We start from the raw sequence: 10,966 nt of genomic DNA on the forward strand, positions 1-10,966 counted from the left end.
CATGTATGGTATTTTTCCCCATAATATATTACATATGTATGTAGACATTCACATACACATGCATACACACGATTTAGCATTTCTTTATATTAGTTATGTCAGAGATTGCCGCTGGATATGCATGGCCCAATAATTCAGACGAAGCAGCTCACATGGCGACACAGTCGGAGCAGCAAGCGTTAAATGATAATGTGCTCACTCATTCAGTCTAACTACTTGATGAGCATGCAATCAATGTCATTGTCATTATCAGGCACCAAGTAGCTGATGGGCTGAGCAACCATCCTCCCGTAGTCCCGTCTCAGACCAAAGTGCAAAGGTCCGACGCAAATAATATTCCACAAGTACATCGGCTGAGGACCCATTGTGCATCGTTATTAGGGGGTGTTTGGATACACCCCACTAAAATTTAGCGCATGTCACATTAAATGTTTGGATGCTAATTAGGAATATTAAAAATAGGCTAATTACAAAACTAATTGCACAGATGGAGTCTAATTCGCGAGATGAATCTATTAAGTCTAATTAGTTCATGATTTGACAATGTGGTGCTACAGTAACCATTTGCTAATGACGGATTAATTAGGCTTAATAGATTCGTCTCGCGAATTAGCACAGGGTTCTACAATTAGTTTTATAATTAGCTCATGTTTAGTCCTCCTAATTAGCATCCGAACATCCGATGTGACACTGCTAAAGTTTAGCACCTTGCATCCAAACACCGCCTTAGTGTTGTAGTTGTTTACGTCTTTTTGCTGATGTGGTGGTTCAATCCAAGACAGGCCGATTTGCTAGCAGCGCCCGAGATGCTTGCCCCACAGTATGACACAGACGCATAATTCCGATTCCACGTCGCATCTCTGCAATCAGACAGATCACAAGCGATTTCCAGTGTAAAGTAAGACAGATCTCACTTTCACAGACGAATTCACATCACATGAGCTCACCATTTTCTAGTATCTTAAACAATCAAATATTATTTAGCAAATGGTGTCACCGTCTAATTTAATTTGGAAAGGACGCGTAGAAATCTTTGGAAAGGCAAAGATTACTGTCTATTTATATGCACAATTTTGTTGATAGACATCTAGCTCTAGCTAGCTGTATAATGCTGGGCGCCTGGGCCTGCATGTTAGTATTGGAACCAACATATGCAATTGTATACACCTTTCCACTGAAATATGCTACATGCACAAACATTCATATACGTGGATGCTCACACAACTTTACCTTAACCTTATGACTGCACGCAGATCGACGTATCATATCTCTATGATTATATCTAAAAACTATCCCGGCACATGGGATTATGAAGTTACCATATGCGCTCACTACTACAAAATAGCTTTTTAGGGCCGGTTGAAAAGGTATTTGTTCATGCACACCTACCCACACATTGATGAGCTTGTACGCGGATGAAGCTATCAATCCATCTGAGCTTCTATTTGTGCATCTTGTCAAACAGTTGATGGTTATTTCTTCAATTCACCTTGGTATTTCTTGTCAAGATTCCCGTTGGTAATGGACCAATAATTCAGAGAGGAGAAGCTGCTCCCGATCACATCGAGGGCAGCAAGTTACATGGATGTGCTCACTCAGTCACTGTACCAGCTTGATCAGCCAGGAATAATGTTACTGTGGGCGCGTTTGCTTCCGTTGCCTCCTCACCTCGCTTCGCCTCGCCTCGTCGGCGCGATCAACAAGGAGCTTGCCGGGGTGGGCGAGGCGGCCCAAGCCAAATCTTACCCGCACAAACCCCAAGACACTCAGGCAAGGAAATCAAGCAGAAGCGCGTGCTCGGTAGCCTCGCTCAGCGAGGCGATACAGGACCGAGGCCTTGGTTCCCCTTTTTCCTAACTTTAACACTATGCAAAAAGAAGATTCTTCATCACATCAAATTTGCGGTACATGCATGGAGTACTAAATGTAGATGAAATCAAAAACTAATTGCACATTGTTGTACTCTGCGAGACAAATGTTTTAAGCCTAATTAGTTAATGTTTGGACAATAATTCACAAATACAAACAAAATGCTACAGTTGCACATTTATGCCAAAATGCAAACTTTGCCACTCCCAATTTGGGAAGTAAGGGGGTGTTAAACACCCCCTAAACTTTAGTACCTGTCACATCGGATGTTTGGATACTAATTAGGAGTATTAAATATAGTCTAATTACAAAACTAATTACACAGATGGAGTCTAATTCGCGAGACGAATCTATTAAGCCTAATTAGTCCACGATTTGACAATGTGGTGCTACAGTAACATTTGCTAATGATGGATTAATTAGGCTTAATAGATTCGTCTCGCAAATTAGTATAGGAGTTCTGCAGTTAGTTTTATAATTAGCTCATATTTAATCCTCCTAATTAGCGTCCGAACATCCGATGTGACCATCCTAAAGTTTAGTAACTCGCATCAAACATTCCCCTAAGGCCCAGCAAGGAAAGCAAACGCTTCCTGCGTCATTGTCAGGCACCAGGAAGCATCTATCATATATAAAAATGTTAGGACACTGACCAGAAAATAAAAGGGAATACCAGACAGGTAGCCTGCGTGTTTCTGTCAGCTAGCTAGATGGGGCACCGCATGCGATGTTATTGTCATTGTCAGGAACAGTCCCGTCCCCTGCACGTGAAGCACGAGAAAGTACGATGGCTGACCTGTGAGCACACAGACGGGCATCCTGGATTTTGCTTCTTGGTTATTTACACCTGTTCATCTCTATTCATTTCACGAGGTGCATGCGTGACAAAAAAAAGAGATAATCCACGTGTACTCCTCCCATCCAGATGACAACTGGCGGAGTTGGTAATTTTTTTTTAGAAAATGGCACCCCGTGTGTTACATTGAGTCTTGCTATTCCACCTCATAAGACGTTGTGGAAAATGCCGACAGAGCCGTAGTCAAATTCCATAGCGAGACCCATCCATAGGCATGTAGATCAGCAAAAGGTCAAGGTAAAATAAGTAGGCAACCAGTTCAAGCTTGTTCAAGTGCTTTAAATTAAGCTTGGTATCATCATGTTAAAGATTTTTTGCACATAGCAAAACCCTATAAAAGAAGGTTTAGGATCTCATCAGCTATATATTATTGTTTTTGTGGAATCTCCAAAAAATTGTTGACAAAGGCGGCGTTCATAGTATGTCTTTTTTTGCGCGAAACTGAAGTAGGTGATGAGCATTTGCTACAGCTACAGGCCATGCTAGTGGAGTCAAAACATGTTCTGAAAAGCTTGTATTGTGTTGATTCGTCATCAGTAGAGGTACGACCACCAGTTTCATTTAGTAATAATCACCAAAGCTATTGCTTAGTTATTATGTTCTAAATATTTTCTGATCCTGACCTGGTTTTATAACCAGGACACCTAGTGTCTTGAAAACCATTGAGTATCTAACAACTCGTAGATGTCATATAAAATAACTCGTAGATGCAACGTCCCTGTCTATCCATGAACAAAGAACTATTGTTTCACAACATTGTCTCATTGGTCACAACATTGTCTCATTGGTGGGATTTTGCACCGTGTGCAATGCTCTAGCTATTGATTACGTATCGCTAAGACTCTCTGTTTTTCTTACGGAACACACTGCAGATGCAGATGACAACACAAGTACGCATACTCACCCCCTATGAGACCGCGAATATACTTCATATCTTTTTGAACACATAATTAAAGGAGACTTAGCTGAGCAGGTTTTACATAAGGAATCTAATGAACTGACTTGCATGATACACTACGACGACCATCCACTGAGTAATGTAAAGGAAGACTTTAAGCATCCTTGGGCAGTGAAGATAAAGGTTTAGCTGACCTAGCCTCATCCTATGGAGTATTTGTGCCTCTTACGACGGTAGTACTCTGTGGACCTGAAACTCTCGGGACTGGCGGTGGACAATAAACCCCCAAAAGCAGGTTCCTAACCCACCGCAACAACATCTTCATGATATTTTTCCAAATATCGAAGCATTGCTCTCTCCCATGCTCCGACCGATTTTATTCGGTTTCTCATGAGGGCTAACTGTGGTTTTCCCCTTGCCACGAGAGGAATGACGATCACCCCCACCATCGCCACTCCCTCCAGCAGCAATAGGCATGTTGATTGGACAACACTTTGTTTTTTAAACTTGACAAATATAAATTAGTATTATGAACATCCAAATTTTTATTTTGTTAAATCTAATTACATGTCTCTATTTACTCTTATTTTCTCTATTTTACCACATTTTATTTAGCTCATACTTGCAAAGAACTAAACTATAAACAAATTTACTCTATTTTTCCTCTACCCTCATGTTGATCAAGTTCTTTAACTAATGCAAAACATAGCATCCAAAAAATTGTAGCTGAAATGTATATATAAATGAATAATTTCTTCATTGTCTATCTCATAGAAAAAACAAAAATTACTCTATCTCTGAAGCATTAAACATAGTATCTAACCATGTATGATAACCTTTAGAACAATTGAATGGGTGAAATCCCCACAAAATGGTGAAAAATCCGGCAGCACCTCCCCTAGGTCGCCATGGAAGAATGAAGCCCAAGCTCTGGTGGGTGGCTCGGGCAGGAGGAAGAAGACTTCGGATTTATAGAAGGCAAGTTAGTGCTAGGTGGAGGCCTCCATCTGGTACCGGGTGACTCATGAGTACCGGGTGAAGCCTCCATCTGGTACTAACGGGTCTCAGGCATATTAGTACTGGGTGGTGGCTTCACCCGGTACTAAAGGTGACCCATTACTATCGGGTGAAGCCTCCGCCCAGTACTAAAGGGTCTCCTTTTGGAGTATGAAGTAGCAGTTAGGCCCGAGACAAGGTTGTTGCTTAACGGATTTAGTTTTATACATACAACGTCTATAGTGATCGACCTTCATATTCCGACGTAATACTATTCATGTATCATCGATGTTGCTTAACATCAATCGTTCCATAGTGTGTGCACTTGAGTTTAGATGGATGCGATCACTGTATGCATATATATAGTTATAGGTGATAATCTTAATGTCACCGTGCTCTAGACAAACCAATACAAACACAATATCAGATGTGCCGTATGGTGATCGATCTTCATTCATGTGGACATGATCAATTGTTCCTCTAGTCACTTCCACTAGAACACGGGTCTAATTTGTACGTACATGTATTTATAAAAGCTATTAATAAAAGCTATGAATCTAGTTAGAAATATCAAAACGACCTTCAATCTAGGACGAAGGGGTACATGCAATTAGTGATAAAAATTGAATTCACCAGGATGTATAAACTGTAATATAGAAGAAAGAAAGCTAGGCATATATGGATGTAAAAGGAAATACGGCGCATAATTGGCCTCATATTATTGATAGAGTCAAGGCGATACAGTAGTATGAATATGCATAATTGAATCTAGGTACTTGCGTGGGCCATCCATTATTTAATTTGATAACTAGCGGTTACAGTAATATTTATTCAGACTACATTTATGCGTGTGATTTCATCCTTCTTAGTTTGGAGGCACAGTTCATCTGGAAGGAGATTGTTGTCATGACCACAATATGTTGGAAAATTAGCAGGTGGTGGAGGGAGAGATGTGTCCACTGTAGGACCATCCTCTACGATGAATACTGCCGCCATGCCCATGATCAAATGAAACTCATAGTGGCAATGCATGAACCATACACCTGTAAATAATAGAAGATAAGCATTAGATCTGAGAGCTTCGACTTTGAAGCCCAACTAACACAAATAAATCTTACACACACCTGGATTGTTTGCAACAAATCGGATGGCGGCCCACCCAAGATTTGGGACGAGAATGGTGTTCTTCACCGGTGGATTCACCAAGTTGTATTTTGCAACATCTTTTGCGGCGTCGAAGTTACCAAGCCCTTGTGCAAGCAGGATCATGTTGTGACCATGTAGATGCATCGGGTTGGAGTCGCTCTGCAGAACTGCTGTGTTCTGGAACAGTATCTCCACCACGGCACCATGCCGGAACCGCCGCACCACCGTAGCCTTATTCGATGGCTCTAGACGCATCTCCTTGGGTCCAAACGGGATTAAGGCACGGTCAGTGAAATTGAATGCCCTTGGCGGTCTGTCAGGAAGCTCTTGCATCACGTCCACGATGCCAGTGTGGTAGTAGTGTGCTTCTAGTAGTGGCGTCTTCCCCGTGGGATTCAGGAAGGAAACGTTGTTCATGGTTGCGGTGGGGAGGTCCTCATTGCTATTACCCCTCTTGCAGGACTGGCCATGCTGACAGATTGAGCCCAGGCTGAGCAGGATGAACAAACGTTCATCAACTCGCTGAGGGACCACCGTATGGTACAGGTTGGTTAGGTTGCTGTGGAAGTAGTAAGATGTAATTGTGTCGTGTATATCAGGCATCTCAGGTGCTACTGGCACATCACCGGATGAACCCTCTTCTTCTTCTTCCGCTCCACGATCTGACCCTAGTCCCGCTGGACCATCGGCAGAGCTGTGACTGTTGCTATACTGCATGATACCTCTGGTTGTGTATTGAGGGGTCTGGGTCTCCGGCAATGGTGCCTGATTGGGCAGGGCAACCATGTAGTACCTTCCAGGGGGCGCATCAGCAACAAGCAAGGCATCCACCGTCTCGCCTGGCGCGATGGCAATGACATCCGTGGTGTATGGGCTGACGTAGCTGGCATCGGCACCAACCACAGTGAATTTGTGCCCAGCTATCTTTAGGTAGAACTCGGCGAAGAGCGCGGCGTTAATTATTCGTAGCAGATAGGTCGTGCCAGGCACAACGTCCAATACGTAGTTATCTTCCGGCACACCTTCATAGTTGAATTCAAGCAGACACTTTTTTCAGAAAAAAGGAATACTATGTCGTTGACACGGACATCAATGCTGTAATTTCTTACCAGAGCAATTGAAGAGATCTCCAAGCTTGCCATTGATTGTGGAAGCATTGGAGAAAATATACATGTAACCATGCATCATCCTCCTTGCCGCCTGTGCAAGGTCTAGCTGCCAATAGTCCGCTGCGGAAGTCAAAGACAGTTCAATTCAAATAGGAACAGTCCATTCTTCTATTTTCCAAACAGCAATAAAAAAACAGGTACAATTTCTTTCTGTTCTCCTAACACAGCTAGAGGTTATGATGCAACTAATTCACGAACCTATTATGATCGGGACCTCCCTGTCTGGCTTTGGAAATGGATATGAGCTCGCCCCATTTCTTGGCCGGATGATGAGGGCACCATGCACTGATGCCCGGAGAAAGGGGACGTGAGCATGCCACCACAGGGTGCCTTCCTGCCCGATGACGTGGAACCGGTAGGTGAAATTTTGGTTTGGCTGGATAGGGAGTTGGGTAATCATCGGCACCCCGTCAGCCCAACAGTTAAGCCACTGCTTCACTCCATGCCTACATCAGATAGCACAGAAGAAAAATGCTGCAGAAGAAAAATGTTGATAAATTGCTGGAAAGCATCTTAATATTTGATTTCTATCTTTATCATTGCTGCTTGAATGTACATTAACAGGTTTGAAGTGTCTGGGAAGAAAAAGAATTGTATTGAGTAGGTACTCAGCTGATTACCAGTGGATTGTTATGTTGTGGGGTGACTTGTTGACGACATGAACAGTCACCGAGTCTCCCTCCGTGACATCTATCGCTGGCCCTGGGAGCTGCCCATTCACCACGGTGGCCAGTGTCTCCTTGCACAAGTGTGTCATCTTCACCTGGCTCACCTACGTATGTGCATGTTTCCAAGAAATCAAGCATGCAAGCATATATACATACATAGTGGTTGAATTGTTAAGAATTCATAGGGTTCGTGGTGGAGATCAAAACCATGGCAGAGCATCATGCTTACAACGAAGGTGTGCTCGACGGTGGCTGTGCCTGCTGAGAGGGCTGTGACACAGTGGAAGAAGATGATGGCAGCGGTGGCTGCCATGGGAAGGCACCGGCTCTTCATATTTTGCAGTTTTGTCTAGTTACGTACTTAAGTACCACTAGTGAAAATACATCACCACCAGTTTGAACCGGCAATGATAAGCCGTATATGTAATGTTTGTTATACATACGCCAGAGAGGTCGATGAAATTAAGGCAATGAAACAGCATCATGCATACTTACCATGAACGTATGCTCAACGGATACCGCGTCTCCCAGTCGAGCTGCTGTGTAGATCAGGAAGACAATGGCGATAGCTAGCGCCATTGAGGTGGCTGCTTCCCTGGGGAGGCTTCGTCTCTCCATGCTCGCCATGGCTGCGCGCGTTGCTGTGCTCGAGCTACTAGGTATATTATATGAGCTTGGTGAGCTGAGCGATAGAAGTAACCAGTGACTGAGTGCCTCTAGGAGAATATATAGGACCACAGACACGTTCTTCAACACGTGCGATTGTTGAGCACTAGGCCACTAGCTCGGCAGCTCCAGAGATACCTCTGCCACGCCATGACGCTAACCACGACACAGAAACAAAGTTCCAATTCCACGTAGCAAAGTAATAGTATTATAGAAAGGACTTTGTGCATTTCTATTTTTTTGTAACAAAAGTAAACATGAGTTACATGACGGTTTAAAACAACAATAAAATGATTACTTGTTTTTTTCCTTTTCGTTGCATGTCGCTATTTGTACTAACGGTTTGTTAACCGACTATATGCAAGCATCTGTACAATTTGCACCACAAGGGTCCTAGGTGGATATGTGATGCAACCCCTGGCCTCAACCATTTTTGCCGTGACATAAACACAAGTGTCTTGATTGTCTTTCAAACCTGCAACCTCGTACCTCTACGTGATGCCCTCTAGCCACTCCTCCTATGCTTTGCTTCCTTTTAACCATTACCGGCCAGAACATTTTGTGATAATTTACATATATACAAAAACATCCAGAAGGAAGATGAAGCCTTTTGTCCTCGCGGCTGCGCGGTAGTGGAATCAGCGATATGCATCTCTTCTTCGAGTGTCCTGCTGCTGCTTCAATTTGGGATACTCTGATGATCACCTATGATGGGGCGGGAATGGCAGACCCATGGAGCTGCGGGCAGCCCCCACACCTTCCTGAAGGCGCTTGGAATCATGTTCTTCTGATCGTGCTGTGGAGAATTTTGAACAGCCGCAACGATGTGGTTTTCCGCTCGTATAATCACTGGTGGAAAACTCACCTTTAGTCCCGGTTAGATAGGGTCATAGATCCCGAAAATCCAACCAGGACTATCTATTCAGGACAAAAGGGGGTTGTCTTTAGCCCAGGTTATTCACTCGGGACTGAACCGGAACTAAAGGGGCCGCCAGCAGGCGCAAGCAAGCGTCCCTTTAGTCCCTGTTGGTTTTTATCAACCGGGACTAAAGGGAGTACGTGCATGCGCATGACCCTTTTTTTAAATTCTTTTCCATATTAATGCTAATTGTTGCTTCACAAATATACACGTATACATCCTTAGCATACACTACTTACACGTATACGCTTGTATTGTATGCTAGTCGTATATATATTTCATGATAGTACTATATATATACAATTCTTAGTATATTATACACATCAAACTAGTATTTATACAACTACTATATATATAATAAATTGCCCTCTTCATTCTTAGGATCCTCCTGTTGTGGTGTTGCTCCGTTTGGCTACTGAATATCCGTCGTAATAAAATTCTCCTTCGGGATTTATCACCTCGTCCACCAGAAATCCTATGAGACCTTGGATTGCCAAAATCCTCTACTTCTCCGAGAGTTTTTCTTTAATCCACAACATCTGTAATTTGGAAATATGTAAATGTTACATGAACAATTAAATATAAGGAGCTAGAAAACAATTAGTTATTAATAGTTTTATTTTATGTACATCTATATTGTCCGATATCACCTTATCCTGCACAAAATTGTTCATGTGCTCATAGACGTAGTATCCACATAAATTATTACCTTGTTCCTGTCTCAAGCACTTTAGTGGGAAAAAACAAGTTATGAAATATTCGTGTTATAGAATGTACAAAATGTGCAAACTTCATACGTACTAGGAACATTGTATTGAATGTAAGTTTTTCTTTGAATTCACCACGGTGAGTCTTACGGAATCGTTTACATGCACTGCGAATTAAAATAATGAATGATAAAGTGTTGGGTACAAATTTAGGAAACAAACTTTTGCATCGAGATAAAGGTCCAGAATTATTATAAGTTTAGCATGTCTTGAATGTCTTTGTACTCCGCCGGTAGTTTCCTTAATAAATCGAACGCAATAACATTGCTTTTATCAATCATAATTACAAGGAGAATCCAGTGGAAACTACATACAAAAATGTTCATATGAGAACTATTAATTAGGTAAGGAAAAGGGAAATGAAAATAGATGGTACCCACACTAACTTAAAGTTGTATGGCAGTAGTATGTATTGCTTGTAATTTTGTTGCTCCAAGAAATTGCATATTGTGTCCAATGTAGGCTTTGGTTGATCCCGTATCTGATCTTTGTTAACGAGCAACGGATCCATGAAGCCAACGTTGAAGTAGGATTCTCTACGGCACCTCTGAATTAGCATCCTACATAAAATGGAAGACAAAGTTTGTAGGGCGACCCACACAAACAAAATAATGATCTGAGCCAAAGTTTACATCTTAACAACCACACACTTACAGAACCCGGGCACTAATGAGAGAGACATCAAAGGTATCCTGATGGTACACTTCATATATATCCTTAAATTGCAACCATAGAAGTTTCCCACCTTTGCCAAAAAAATCAATCGGTTTAACACGAAGAGCGAACATGAGCCTTTCCTTGGCCGACTGCTCCATGTACCGTTGATGAAATTCATACATCTTTGTAGATAGCTTCTGTACCAATTCAGGCCTTACTAGAGGCTTGCCTACGTCAAAGGGCCATTTAGGAACAATATTTTCTGGAGCTAGCAGTTTAGGTTGCCCTAGAACTTCAGCACGCGACAGACCTGTATCTTCCCTAAACGTAATGACTTGGATTTGTTGTTCTAAGG

The 10,966-nt window shown here is 42.4% G+C and overlaps 1 protein-coding gene across 3 annotated transcripts; it reads right to left on the reverse strand.

Annotated features, from left to right (window-relative positions):
• Window positions 1–5,304: 5,304 nt before the first annotated feature.
• On the reverse strand, window positions 5,305–8,305 carry LOC117834112 (laccase-15). 3 transcript variants are annotated; one of them, XM_034713727.2, is made up of 6 exons: window positions 8,098–8,305; window positions 7,555–7,706; window positions 7,133–7,380; window positions 6,875–6,994; window positions 5,744–6,787; window positions 5,305–5,662 (listed from the first exon to the last, which is right to left on the reverse strand). In XM_034713727.2, exons 1-6 carry the CDS (start codon window positions 8,227–8,229, stop codon window positions 5,451–5,453), a joined length of 1,908 nt encoding a protein of 635 aa, XP_034569618.1. In that variant the 5' UTR covers window positions 8,230–8,305; the 3' UTR covers window positions 5,305–5,450. The 3 variants fall into 3 exon arrangements, with proteins under 3 accessions (XP_034569618.1, XP_034569620.1, XP_034569621.1); XM_034713729.2 differs by lacking the exon at window positions 8,098–8,305 and adding an exon at window positions 7,832–8,088; XM_034713730.2 differs by lacking the exon at window positions 8,098–8,305 and adding an exon at window positions 7,832–8,088 and having other exon boundaries at window positions 7,133–7,408.
• Between the last annotated feature and the right edge of the window lie 2,661 nt (window positions 8,306–10,966).

Source organism: Setaria viridis, chromosome 8, assembly GCF_005286985.2.
Source record: "Setaria viridis chromosome 8, Setaria_viridis_v4.0, whole genome shotgun sequence".
Classification (NCBI taxonomy): Eukaryota; Viridiplantae; Streptophyta; class Magnoliopsida; order Poales; family Poaceae; genus Setaria; species Setaria viridis.